The following is a 14,223-nucleotide window of genomic DNA, read 5'->3' on the forward strand; positions in this document are numbered from 1 at the left end:
ATCCTAAAGTCATAGCCAGGCCTCGAGCCAGAATCTGACAGGGATTCAGGAGAAGTAGGCCAAGAAAACATTTCCTGTGCGGCTCCACAAATGGAAAAAAAACTTTGGGTCATCGGGTCTATCTGAGAACAACAGAAAAATGCAGAGTTGGCAAATCCAGGTAGCATAAAGTAAAGCATATTAAATACAAGACAAGATTTTGAAAATATGTTGATTGGTCACATTAATGTTGAAGATTTGTCAAAACGGACCTAATCCTGAATGTTTTGCTGGAAAAAATTGTGTTAATAATGAACTGAATGTTTTAGGCATATGTCCCAATAACACAAATGAGTAATACCACCTACAAAAGCTTGATCCTAAAGACACTTGTCTGTCAATGACAAAGATTCCTCTAAAGACCAGTGTGTGCATTAGAACATGTCTGTTCAGCTTGTCTGGCTGTTTGAGCTGTCTGACAAAACAACTGTAGCCTCAGGTCATCCCACACAGCTAGCCTGTCTATCCCATGAGGTCCGTCCTAGCTCCCAGCCCAAGTCAAGGCCTCCACCTTGCCCCTGCGTTAGGTCAGGCAAGGATACTCAGTCCTAGCCAAGGCCACATCCACGGGCGAAACCCCGCTGCTTGCAGTTTCCCTTCTATACCAAACACAGAGCATGCGACAGGATATGACACCGTGTTTCCAGTTCCCTTTAAAAAACAAGGCACCGTTTCTTCCAGCGCTCATGGGTAGCCATCTCCGGCAAACACAGACTTCAAATGGCAACACAGGAAATCTCCTCGCATGTATTAGCCCGAGACTAAATAGGCTTGGAGCCTGCCTGCAAAACTTGCATGGCTTTAATTACTTACTGGATTACTTCCTCTGAAAAAGCCGCCGAAATTAACAAAGGTGAATGGGAGGCTGCCCTGGGTCGACAGATAAGCAAAGCCATCAGCAGAGCCACCCTTATCACACTCCGATGCCTTTGAAGAATGGGCAGGGACAGAGATTTCTCACAGGATTGCTTTCAAGGCCTCTTCGCACAGCGGTTTCACACAGAATCTGCCCATATGGCTCATCCTGCCAAATAAACATCATTAAATGGAGGCAAAACTGTGGTTTACTGAGAAAGGGGAAGCAGGTTTTTAACCCTTTGGGTAAATTGTACAACATAAAATATACTTTGCTTGGCTTTCAGTGTCATCTAAATACGTGGCATGATTACATGCTTTCTTTTAGGCACTTGGGTGGTAGTTCTTCCAAACCTAACGAACGATTCTGTGTTGTATTTAAATAGGACATCCCCCAAAGATTTGCCCTGTTCATGCGGACGGATGAAACGCTCTCTGCGCAAAAACAGCAAAACATTACAGAGGTCCTTGTGATGCCATGAGGTTTGGATGTTTTCTCAAGTAATTTCTTCAGAAATGAAGGGAAAGGGGGGGTTGGGAATGAATTTAGAAGACAGTTAAGATTGAAAAGAACACAAGACAAGTTTTGTTCCAGATCCAATGAATGCCGAATGTTCTGAAGACTAGCCAAGGGGTTATCTGGAACTTTCCACTATCATCTCGGACCAGGCAAAAAGGAGGGGCTGTTCCAAAGACCGTGCAGGCAGAACATTATAACGCACAACAAGTCTGAACCATCTTGTGATTCCTGATCTGGCTGCAAGCTGTATTGAAGATTTGCTGCCGAACTTCAGTAGATCTATTACGGGTAGATCTATTAAAGGTTTGCCTAATATAGTCACTGGGTTGGTTACAGAGGGCTGATCTCATACATGCACCTCTATTCGTTAGAGCACCTGTGCCTGTTAGATCCATCTAAGCAAAGTGGTGGATGTGGAAGATTGCCCAACTGCAAAAAAACTAAAACAATGTCCCAATCCTTGTCTTTATCTTCCATTCTTCAGTGGCGGAAAGTGGACCAAAACCAGTCCTGCACGGAAGGATGAGGGGGGGGGGGGGAGCCGGCTTTTTGGGATTATAATGCAGTCAGTTGCAGATTCCGGGGTCAGGACAGATTAGGCGCCCTTAGCTGGCATTGAAGGACAGAGGGTCTGGACGGTGGCAGGAGCGGCAGCAGGCGTTTGCGGGCCAAAGACGCACCTGCTGCATCTGACAAATAAACCCGAGAACCTGACCTGACTGCGACCACAACCACTGAACCTCCAGTTTGGCCGTCACAGGCTGTGTGGTGGTGACGTTGGAGAGAGAATCCTGAGGGTCAGACCACAACATCTGACCGCGACAAACCCTTTGGATGCTGGCCTTTCCAAGGGGGCTTTCCAAAGGTTTGGAGGGGGCTGGGGAAAGGTCTCGGCCAGGCTCCAGTGAGAAGGGGAACGAGGAAAGGAGAGGAGGGGGATGGCACAAAGAGTGAGCCACAGGGGTTCGGCCAGAGCGAAGTCGGATATGGAGACGGACAAAGGAAGCTAATGAGTGAGTGAGAGAGAGAGATGCAGAAAGAGAAAAGAAAAAACCCCACAGTCACTCAAGTTTCATAACCCATGCATAGGATCTTACGTAAGCCTGGCAGGCTGTGCGCGTACACACACACACACACACACACACACACACGGCGACAGACGTGACCCTTTGCTCTTTGCCAGAACTCGGGAGGTGAGGCTTAACTATCCGGTTAGCACTGTGGCCTGTCAAGATGCTATTACACACGTATACAAGCACACACTCCTGTGGAGAGCACTTTGTCACAGCAGCAGTTGGTGGCATTGGCCACTGGAGACTAGAAATGTCTCAGTACGACGTCTTTGTCAGAAAATGTGAAAAGAAAAAAAAAGAGAAAGAAATGCATTTTGTCAAAACCCAACAAACAGCCCTACTTATGAGCTCAAGGGATTTTCGGAGCTAAAGGGTTTTTTCTGTAAGAACTAAGAACACTTGAACTACCTGTACCTACTTTACGTAGTTGTTTAAGTTTAGGGAAATACCAAACAGCAGTGAAAGGAAGTTAAAGATGATCTGTGGGTGGTTTCCTACAGACTGTGATTTCGTAGCAGAACTAGTATTGAGTGCAAACTGTACTAGGAACACAAACCAGGGTTGAGTGTTGCATTATGAAGTTTAACCACCCCTCAAAAACCAACATCCATTTCGAGGCCATTACAATCCTGCAAAGAACTACTGGCTATTTGTTGGTGTGCATGCGCGTGGTTGTGTACATGTATGGTGCACTGTGCTTGCTAGCTGAGATGAGGTTACTTTGCACTGTGGCTAGTAAATACATGGCCAACTGTTTCTTGACTGACTGCTGACATATTGTTAGAAGAACTATACACTTCTGACCTTGCTATTCTGGTTTCTATAAGCACTATTTGTATGTCGCTTCAGATAAAAGTGTCGGCTTAATGAATGACATATACATGTGAAATGTTTAAGGTGACAAACAAACTAGTGTTGAGAGTAAACAGTAATCCTTGTGTCTCGGAATCTCCAACAAGTTGAAAAGCAAGCGACTTGAAGATGTCTACATTTCACAGCAACAAACTGTACAGTGCTGCAAACATAAAAATGAGAGCTGTCAGTTAAACGCGTTATTAACGCAACCCCATTTTAACTGCGTGATTTTTTTATCGTGAGATTAACATTCTTTCTGGCCTATCAAATTTTGAAGTTTTTTTCACATGCTGTTGGAACAACTAGTGACGTTAGAAAAACTACAAAACCACACCGGATCTATCTAGACTGGAACGTTTTGAGTGGATGGCGAGCGCGAGACGCCGAAATGGATGCCAATAAGATTCTGAATGGAAAGTTTACTTTAAAAAAGTTGCCAAATGGTTCCATTGACAAGACCAAAGTGATCTGTGTTTTGTCTTTGTGAACTGAGCTATCATCGCAGCACGTCCAGTCTGAAATACAACTTAATGGCCAAGCACAGAGCTGATGCGAATTCTCCGCCCCCTCGTCAAAGCCAGGCGATTGCAATGTTGTTTAAAAAAAAAAAAAAATTATGCACTAAGCAAGCCGATCCACTTTTCCATGTCGATAAGAGCATTACAATGAGAAAAATTAATGGGACAAAAAGAAATCAAGGGACATTTAGAATAGAGAAAAAATGTGTGATTAATTGCAAGTTAACTATGCCATGAATGCGATTAATCACAATTCAATATTGTAATCGTTTGACAGCACTAATAAAAATAAACCAAACAACCTTAAACATTCCACAAACACATTCACAGACAACTAAAAATCTATCCTCGCAAAGAACAAGCCATTCGTCGGTGTGTGAGGAGCGCGTGTTTGTGTGAGTGTGCACGAGAAACACAATGGTGGGGCTTAGAAGTACAGACATGACTCACTCCCACAGCCAGCTGTGTGGGGGTCAACAGTGAGCGGGAACCTCGACAACATGTGAGCTCATCAGAGAGCCGCGGTCAGGATGCAAGCACAGAGAACGCTACTGTGATGTAGCCTCCTGGGATAATGGAGGACCGAACTCATGACCAAGACAGGGCTTTAAAACAAAAACTGTGTTGGAAGGAACAGTTTGGATGAGGGTTTTAGGGTGTATAAGGGGGCAAAACATGGATACTTGATTATTTCAATTGTTAGAAAAGTTTAAAAACACACTTTCACATCTCCTGTGAAAGCAGAAGGGAAAATATATCTGGAAAGTTCCTCAACTCAGTTGAATATGTTCTACTGAAAATGTTATGATAAACAACTGACAAGGTAAGGGTTTGGCATTATTTGTAGGGGTTTGCCAGTGTATTCACCCTGGTGATGATGGATAAGACCTTGAGACCCTGACAAGTTTTGACATCTAGTGCCAACCTTCAATCCGTCGCTGGGCAGCCGGTATCCAAATCGTGCAGGCAGGTCATCAAAGTTCCCCGTTTTGTTGTCGAATGAGTACTGGAAGAGAAACAAAGAGATAACCTCACAGGAACTATCCTTGACTACGTTGGAAATCAAACTGCCAACCAGTGTGGGTTCATATCTGGGTCGGACGGCTGACAGTTGAAAGGTGGTCAGTTGCACAGGTGTGTGTGTGTCTCTGCTCTCGCTTGCCCGTCTGTCTCTTTAGTTTGTAGGTGTGTGTGTGTGTGTCTGTGTGCACATGTCTATGTCTGTATGAGTGTGTGTGTGTGTGTGTGTGGACACTCACGGCAGAGATGTCAGCCTCCACGGGCAGCAGGTTGAGGAAAGCGAAGAGCTGCACGGTGAAGATGGTGTAGATCTGCGTGGCGGACAACATCAGCATCCCCAAGGACAGCAGCATCTTTGCATTCCGCTGTGCCAGTCAGCCACACAGTCTGCCCGGCAACGGACCAGTTTACACCTGTTCACACCTGTGAGACCAACGTGGACACATTTACATACATTTCCATTTAGCAGACGCTCTTATCCAGAGCGACTTGCAGTAAGTACAGGGACATTCGCCCGAGGCAAGTAGGGTGAAGTGCAGACACACAGTCAGGGAAACATGCATGAAGAGTGAGGTGAACCCAAAACGAATGTCCCCACAAATGTGTTTCCTTGTATAGTTCGGTCTGGAGTGAGGTAATAGTCCCCTCTCTGAGCTCTCTTCCTACTATTAAATCAAAAGGGTGGGGAATGTGGTGCTAATCGAAGGCAAATGGCCGCTCTAATGGCAGGCTGGAAGGAGAGAGAGTGAAAGAGAGAGAGTGAAAGAGAGAGGTTTGGCCTTTTACCAGTCATTTTCATTAGTGCTCCGGTTCCCCTGCAGACATTTCCCACCCATCATGAGGCCTGTCAGGGCTCGGCCCGCTCCGCTGCCCCCTCTCATACACATTCACCAGAGTGCATGGCCCTTCTCTCTTCTGCTTTACTGCCTCACTGGCCAGGCAGTTTGTTTGAAGTCAGAGACTGTTTGGTCCCGAGGAGGACTAAGCCCAGAGTTTTTTCCGTCCGTGTGTGTGTGTGTGACCTAAGCAGAGTACTGTTGGGTCCTCCAGCATGACATTTCACTGGTCCTGTCATGAAGTGTAGAAAGCCTTAGCACACACATCCTCCTGACTAGGACTGGCGGGTATTCATTAAGACAAAATAGGTGTTATTGTTATCTTGTTCATATAACACCTGGATGTAAAACGACTAAATTCTCTCAGCCAATGTGCAATACCATGGAAACAGGGGCATAGTCTTAGTTATTATGTTTTATGTGGCCTGACTTGCACACAGCCAGGACTGTTAAGGGCAGAAATTCTACAGGACAGTGTCGATAAAACTCGTTTTGTGGTCATTGTGAAACAGGCCTTGTTTAGTCATTCCAAACTACCCCTGTGACCGAAACTGACACACATACATGTGGATCTGAGGTAATCTGCTATGTTTGTAACCGAGAAAATTGATTACTGTCAGTCACATCATGACAAATTTCAGAATCTGCCTCAAATTTTTATTCTCTGCTAAAAATATCTGACTCCAATGTGGCTTGGATGCCAATTTACAAATTAAGTCTTTATGACTAAGGCTAAATGACTTAAGACTAATAACTCAAATGGCTGCAAATAATCAACAGAAATATTGCCAAATTACCAACCTGTTTTGTTCTAACTGCCCTATTCCACAAAGTAGGCTTGCCAAACATCTGCACTCCTCACTACCAATCAACATAGCTTCACATCTGCACTCAGCAGAGATTTAGATTACATAAGAGGGTCTACCACCCACTCCATCCCTTAGGCCTTGCCTCAATGACAGCATTGTAACAAATGCCATCTATGTATGCTTTAACTATTGCTTGTCTTTTCACTTAGAAGAATGGGGGTGCTTTTTATGATTACACATCTGCAGTTATGACACATCCTGTCACCTGCAACGACATGCAATCCTAAACAATTTAATACATTCTGGGTCGCCTGTTAACTATGCAGTCACTGGGTTATTATTAAATATGCTCTCTACTCTCAGCACTTCACGACGAAAAAGTGAGACACGAAGTAAAAAAAATAAATAAATAAAAAAGAGGTCATGACTGCAGCTGTCAAAGGATCCGGTCAGTCCTGGCTTAACCCTTGTGGCCTGATGTATGTGACAAATGTACAAACATGTATGATTCATTTAACTTTATATTTATTTAAAACAGCATTTGACGACTATGAAGAGACTATGCAATAGCTGTTAAGATAACATAATACATATGTCACTTAAAAGTGCCATTATGAATGAGCTACCCTCGAGCAAACGCTAAAACCATACATGCCCAATCAAATGACCAGCCATTTGATATCTGATTCAGCTAGCTCGCTATCTAGTTAACTATACATTAGGCCCGATTTACTACACCTCGATGGCATGGCAACATGACAGTGCTTGAATGTGTACTTTACAACAATAGTGTACAGTTGCTAACCAAAATTCGACATGCTATTCTAGATAGCTATCAGTATGCATTACTACGGGCGCACAAGGGTAGAGCTAGTATTGCTAGTTAACGCGTATCTACTTCTGTTACTACCAAACGTTGGCTGGCTAGCAAGGATGAATTAGTCACACTGATTGTGGGCCCTTACCTTTATATCCAATGTTTTCACTTGTTGTATCAAACTATTACGACTATGGACACTGCAATCGTTTACTTTATATGTGTATTTTAGCCAAGAATTGTAAGAACTTCATGCCGTTTTCTTGACAGGTCAGTGCGACAGAATATCAACAGTAATCCTTTCGCTAGCTTCTTCATGTGAGCTCAAACTTCCTGTATCTGCACACGCCCCCATCAATGTCTTGGTTGCTGATTGGAAGTTATAGATTTCAATCCAACTATTCCGGAAGTGTCCTGCGTGTAAACATATCCACGTGATCCATTAACGAAAACAGTCGCTCACATTCATATTGCGATTGAAATAAAATACATTTTTATAAATTGTTTATACACTATTCATAAGGCGCTTTTTTTGTGATCGCTTGACCAGCTTTAAGGGCAAAAGGAAATAGCATAATATGTTAGTATTTTTTCCAAAGTGAACGCTTGCATGCATATTCCTCGCTTAAACGCTAACGCCCTCTGTAGCAAGTTCATGGGAAGCTTTTTAGATCTTTGATATGAAGACTCGGTCTGTCTTACATTTTACATTTTATATTATATTTTATATTATATTATATATTATTATTTACATTTACATTTCATATTAAGAAAACTCTTTTGAGAAAGTCAACATTTCCTAAACAAAAAAATCCTAAAGAAACTGTCAAATAAGCAAAGCCCTCTTAAAAACTTTACAGTACAATAAAGTCGATCAAAGTACCATGGTGGTTTCAACTGTCAAGCTGTTAAGTTTCCGTTTACTTTAGCTATTTGTGTACGTGTGAGCCTAATGCCAGCATAGATGGGAATAAGCATTTTTGAAAATGTATTTTCATTATTTTCATCTTCAAATTTCTGCGTGACTGATGAGAGTCTTCCTAGCCTTGCTACAATGACCAATTTTTTCCTCAACAAGAGTCTTGAGTCTTGTGAATTACCATAAGGTGAAAAACCTCATGTCCAATCATTGTTCTGTTGCATGTTGCCATAGAAACTTAACACAACTCATTCAAATGACCTGCAATAGAGCAATCCGCATGTCTCTCTTCATGAAATCTCATTTGGTTTGTTAAACCCATTTCTGCTTCAAAAGCAACCTTAATCAGATGTAGAGCACTGTTGCTTCTGCCACCTAAACCCTTTGATACAGTGTACAGTACTGAATAAAAGTAGTAGCCACATTATCAACAACAACAAAATCATAAATGTGGGTTATCAGTGGGTACGCTACATTTCCTCCATACAGTATTCTTGAAAAGCCCTCTGTATCCTTATTTTCCTGAAGTTCTCTAACATTTTAAAATAAGTGTTCGCGCAATTTTGTGTAACCTGAATTTGGATAAGAGGGCTGGTCAATTTGACGATGTAGGTCACCTTTTCCTCTCCACCCTAATCATGTTTTATAGCTACAATATAGTTATCAGCTTCTACAACGGGGACTGTGGACATGTGCTGAACTTGTTGGTCATCTGACAAGCAATGATCAAAATAAAAAGCGGTAACATAATCTCTGCAGTACATGGCTACTTAATCTGTAGAATGGTATTATACAATATGTGAGTCTATTTTTCCACGTCACAATCCATTATTTAGTGTTTAAAAGGACTTGCTGTTTGCCCAACAGCTCACGTTTTTCTTTCTTTGAGCTTATATAGCTTTAGTGTGTAGGCGAAAGAAAGAGGTTCATAGTGGGAATGATGGTGGACATAAAAGAGAGACCATATACACATGAATACAATGGGAAGACACATGTAACCCCCCTTAAACTGTGATGAGAGGCCCAAACTACTCTGTCGTCTCTGTCCCTGCCCTCCCAGATAGGCTCTGACAACCACCCCACACACACTCTTCTGGGTGGTCAGAGCTGCAGGCAAGGCAGAGGGGGGACAACACGTCCCATCATGAGGGTCTTCATTGCCTTTGAAGGGTCCTGCGAGCCCTTCAATGTCCTTCCAGACCAGACCGTAGGAACCATGAAGCAGATGGTCAAGGTAATAAAACCTTCAGAGGAACCCTCTATCAATATTAAATTCCGTTTTTTTACTTTGTTGACTTCTTTTCTGAAAATAAGCCACCTTTCCTTTCCTCCACCTTTATTTCTACTATCCAAGGCCTTTTTAATAGTAATTTGACTGAACATGTAATTGTCTGTTCTAACAATCTGGATTGGCTGATTGTTGCTGCTGGATTTTTAAATATCTTATTTTACAACATCTCTAAAGGGTCCTTGAGGGTTTAGGTTGGTTGAGGGGCAGTTCTATGGGCGTATGTGAAGCCCTCTGTGACATGCTTGCGTGTAAAAAGGGCTATACAAATACATTTGATTTGATTTGATCTCAAGCTTCAGACCTCAGATAGCAAATACAAACCTCAGTATTTGGTATCAGGCTCTGCCAGTACGGTACACTCTCTAAATGGGACATCTGAACATTGGTTAGGCACCTGTACACCGACTGTCTATGGAGGTACCGCGTGATAGCCATTCATTTCCAATCTTCTTTCTTTGGGCAGGATTACTTCCATGTGCAACTGTCAGATGACAAGCAGGTACGGCACTCTCTGGTACTGAGCTACACTGGTGCTACGCTGCAGGACACCTGGACCCTAATCGATGTGGGTGTCACGCCTGGCAGTGCCATCCGATGCCTGATAAAGGTAGTCAGGACTCTCCTACTGGGTCATCAGACATCCGTTCCTTAAGTTGTCAATTTCCTTTGATAGAACAGTGCACTCAAAACCTTAAATGTTTTTAAAACGTCAAGCTATTTTCCAGGAAATTCACGACATGGGTCACATCATAAATTTATACCTGATTTGCTCATCCTAAAATTGTAATCAACATGTCTTTCCTGGTTAAGTTTTATATGTATGTTTTCTGTGAGGCCTTTTACGCAACCCAGATTTGAGTTTGTGAAAAAGAGGGGGGGGGCTAGTATATGCATACAAATGTCACAAATGAAATGACAAAAATTACACAAATGACACAGGCAATATGATCATTTATTTAGTGAACCTTTGCAAAGTGCAAATGTTAAACATTTATTTTGCTTTCAGTGGTTGTTTAATGTCTTTAATGTGTCTTGTCCATATATTAAAGCAATAATGATGGCAAATTTCTAATTCTAAATAATAAATAATACATTCTTTATATGGCCACATATTAAAATAAGAAATGTTCCTCCTCATATATTAAAGCAATAATGATAACAAAGGCGGCAAGGTGCTCAGTGTTGCCAGATGGGAAATGGCAAAGTATTGTACCAAAGGCTGAAAATGATCGTATTTGGAGGATAATTATCGTACATCTGGCAACACTGAGAAGGCGGTCGACCGATGACAGTTCTGTCTACAGTCAGAGCCTAACTCTATGGTCAGAGTTCGCGCAAGAAGGTGGAACGTGTAGGGAGATACCCTTTCCAAAACTTGTAAGGGCGTAATAACTAGTTTGTGAAAAACCAAGAGAAACACAAATATCCGACGAGGCTAAATCACGGACGATTTTGGAATCCCTGCCGGGCGCATTTTTTAGGTCTCGAAAAGAGGACATGTCCAGGTTAAAGAGGACGTCTGGTCACCCTACGCAACACTAATCTATGGAGACAGGGGCACCAGACACTCCTTTGTGAGAGACGGAATCACAGAGAGTGGTTTTATGACTGTAAGGGTCTTTGGTAAAACCATTGACGAGACATGCTATAACTTTTCAAGACAAAGACCAATCTTTTTACAATGGTACACATTCCAGTCCTATCACTTGGCAACCATACCCTCTGCTTACAAACTGACTCTTGAGTCAACCACAGAGTGAAAGAGACATGAGCTTGCACTAACACTGCCAAGCATCTCTGTTACAGGCTATTCATTCGTCTAGACTACAATGGTAGGTTAAATGTGTATGAGTAAAGGTGTTTGAGTATGAGGACACATAACTTTTGTGTTCAGAGCCGCATTGATTCTGTATAAAAAATTATTTACATTTTAGCCACATGATGGCAGCAGATCTCAAACGTGTAAACATTTTCAGTAACTTTTAATCGGAGATCCCATCTCCTCATTCAAAAACGGTATTATTATACTTTCAGCGTGGATAATATACAGCCCGACCCTTGAGATGTTCAGGAACCCACTGACCCTTCTTTTGTCATTTCGCAGTCTCTCCATATTTACTAACTTTGTAACTATCTCCTTGTCCATTAGAAAGAAAACAAGCCTGTGGTGCGAGTGTTGCATGGGGTGACAGGGGAGACCATGTCCATAATGAGCACAGTATTTCTCTTGAGTTCATCTGTGGCCAAGATCAAGTCTCTGGTTTCCCTCAAATGTGACCTCCCTGTGGGTGCTTTTAGACTGAGCACGCCCAGTGGTGTTCAACTCTACGACTGCAACCGGCTTCACGACTATGCCATCGAAGTGGGTACGGTCTGCTGTGTATCTATTGAGCGCAATTCAGCATCAAGAGTTTTTTGCTGCCATATTTCTATTAGTCCAATGTGTTTGAAGTAAGTTATGTCGTGAGGACCAATGAAAGCCCTTTTTCCAAGGAGCCACGCTTCGATTGGATACCTGGGATGGGTGGGCGGAGTTCCTGACAGGCTGCCTCACAGGTCACAAAACGACAGTCCAGCGCCATCTTTCAAAAGAGAGACCAGTGATGAGGTCAGAATGTGTCCTTAGTGTGCACGTTGATCACAACCATAGTCACATTCTTTCCTGGCTTTATGTTCCATATCGGTTGCACACTTTTTTGCAGATGGTAACACGGCCTGCGTCTTAACAAACTTGCTGCTGTTCTAGGTTTCAACTGCGGGTGGCGCTCTATGTGGCTGCCTCTCTGGGCCACTTAGACCTAGCTGACTGGGTGCTGGAGAGAGGAGTGCGTGCTGAGGAGCCAGTGGGGGTTCACCCTTACCGCCAATGGTGCCACCAAACCGCCCATCCTGACGCCACCAAGTGCCCCGTGCACGTCGCAAGCGAGCGGGGCCAGCTCCTCATCCTCAAGCTCTTCATCAGCAGCAGCGTTCTGACCCTGTCTTGCCGGAATTCTCAAGGTCAAGACCCCATGCAGATCGCCATTCGCCACGGACACAAAGACTGTGTACTCCACCTGGTCACCAAGCTATGCTCGGTGATGTCGTTGCCTGGTTTCTCCCTTCCCATGCGAATGTACCTCCAGATTAAGCGCTGGGTGGGGCTGGGGCACAGTAGGGTAACCACCAGACGAGGCAGGGGTCAATTGGGCCTGTTGAGAGCCAGGGTGGGGGACACAGTGCTTGTGGATGGCTTTACCCACCCCAAGATGTCTTCCAAGCCTAAGAGAAGGGTGGTCAGGGCCAGAAGGGAAGTCAGACCGAAAGCCTCGCAATTTCTGACCCCCAACAGCTGTCTCACACCTGTATCCCACCTTCATCCTACGCCAGCCTTTAAAGGTTCACGCCTCCAACTACCAAAGATGATGAGTGCTGGTCAAACCAATGTGAAGAGAATGGGGGTGAAGAGGATGCATGGAGAAAAGGTATTGGAGGTAGCAGAAGATAAGGCATTGGAAGAGGTTCTGGATGAGAGCAGTAGCCAATGGAAGAGCCGAGTCCCACTCCCGCCCATCTCCCGAGATACCAATCCCAGGCCTCTGTTCATCTCTGCCTCTCCAAACTCCTCCCAAATCCTCACCAACTCACTGGAGTCTTTCTCTCGCCACTGTGGCCGAACTCCCAGAGAAAATGCCATATACTGCTTGGCGATGGCCAGGTTGGTCCATTTTAAGTATACATTAGTCCACATGGCCGTGTGTTTTATGTGTAGTGTATCGACTTGCATTTCACTTTAACTCCTGTGTTAAGTTGAATTAAAAAAATCTTATGCCAGTCTAATTATAGACTAAGTCTGTTCTTAATACATTTAAATTTGTATGATTTGCTTTCTCCTTGTCATTCTACTTGTATATGTATTTTTGTCAAATTCAGACCATGATATTAAAAGGCTGTTTAATACCTGCTTTTTCCTAGTGCCTTTACGGAAAGACCATGGCTACAGCAGCTTGATGTGGCCCGGACTCTGGCGAGGAGAAGTGTCCAGAATATGAGCTATAAAGCTGACCCTCTATCGTAACCTGATTAGAATGACCACAAAGACAATGTCTTTGGAGAAAGTATAACATTAATAGCCATACTTTAGTCATAATTGTACTTTTTTTCTGTAAAGCTAGATAGACAACTATATTTTTGGGTCATTATTTTTCTCAATGATCATTGCATATGATGTATTGACAATGGTCTATGACCTGTTTCTAAGTGCTGACGCATGATGCTTTAAATTAATGTGCATGCTTAGTAGTAGGGTATTCAAATGTTTGGGTCTGACAAAGACCAAAGATGTCAAGTTGTAATCAGTAGTTTTGAATCCTTTCTGTGTAGCAGCTGAAAATGTCACGGTGATGTGATAGATAGAGGTAATTAAAACACAAAAACAACAAAACACTTGTTTAAATACATTCAGAGAGAAGGTTAATAATGATGTACATTTGTCCATAAGACAAGGTTGTCCAGGCCATTTAATGTGTCCTATTTCATAAATCAACGTGTTGGTCTATGTGTGGCTGTAGCCTGCCTACAAACAATGCAGGACAAGACTACCACCTACCAGTGAATAATTGTTATAACAGGAATCAGAATGTATACTATCAGGTGTCTAGATTTGTCTAGAATTGTATAGTGTGTTGTATT

The 14,223-nt window shown here is 43.1% G+C and overlaps 2 protein-coding genes across 3 annotated transcripts in view; one reads left to right on the forward strand and one right to left on the reverse strand.

The window, feature by feature from the left end:
* Positions 1-7,676, reverse strand: part of rnf13 (ring finger protein 13) — a 30,500-nt gene extending 22,824 nt beyond the window's left edge. The window contains exons 1-3 of the mRNA XM_084675757.1: positions 7,491-7,676; positions 5,120-5,303; positions 4,786-4,866 (exon numbers count right to left, since the gene is read on the reverse strand). Coding sequence (XP_084531883.1) covers positions 4,786-4,866; positions 5,120-5,233 — 195 coding nt within the window. The 5' untranslated portion in view covers positions 5,234-5,303; positions 7,491-7,676. The remainder of the gene's footprint in view (positions 1-4,785; positions 4,867-5,119; positions 5,304-7,490) is intronic.
* A 1,707-nt stretch (positions 7,677-9,383) lies between these two features.
* LOC146254678 (protein ANKUB1-like) lies at positions 9,384-13,954 on the forward strand. 2 transcript variants are annotated; one of them, XM_084676199.1, is made up of 6 exons: positions 9,384-9,495; positions 10,016-10,159; positions 11,702-11,918; positions 12,046-12,160; positions 12,299-13,249; positions 13,507-13,954. In XM_084676199.1, the coding sequence occupies exons 1-6, from the start codon at positions 9,406-9,408 to the stop codon at positions 13,607-13,609; spliced, it is 1,620 nt and encodes a 539-aa protein (XP_084532325.1). In that variant the 5' UTR covers positions 9,384-9,405; the 3' UTR covers positions 13,610-13,954. The 2 variants fall into 2 exon arrangements, with proteins under 2 accessions (XP_084532325.1, XP_084532324.1); XM_084676198.1 differs by lacking the exons at positions 9,384-9,495; positions 10,016-10,159 and adding an exon at positions 10,960-11,384.
* The last annotated feature ends 269 nt before the right edge of the window (positions 13,955-14,223 follow it).

This window comes from Hypomesus nipponensis, chromosome 16 (genome assembly GCF_054491055.1).
Source record: "Hypomesus nipponensis isolate SF chromosome 16, ASM5449105v1, whole genome shotgun sequence".
Lineage (NCBI taxonomy): Eukaryota > Metazoa > Chordata > Actinopteri > Osmeriformes > Osmeridae > Hypomesus > Hypomesus nipponensis.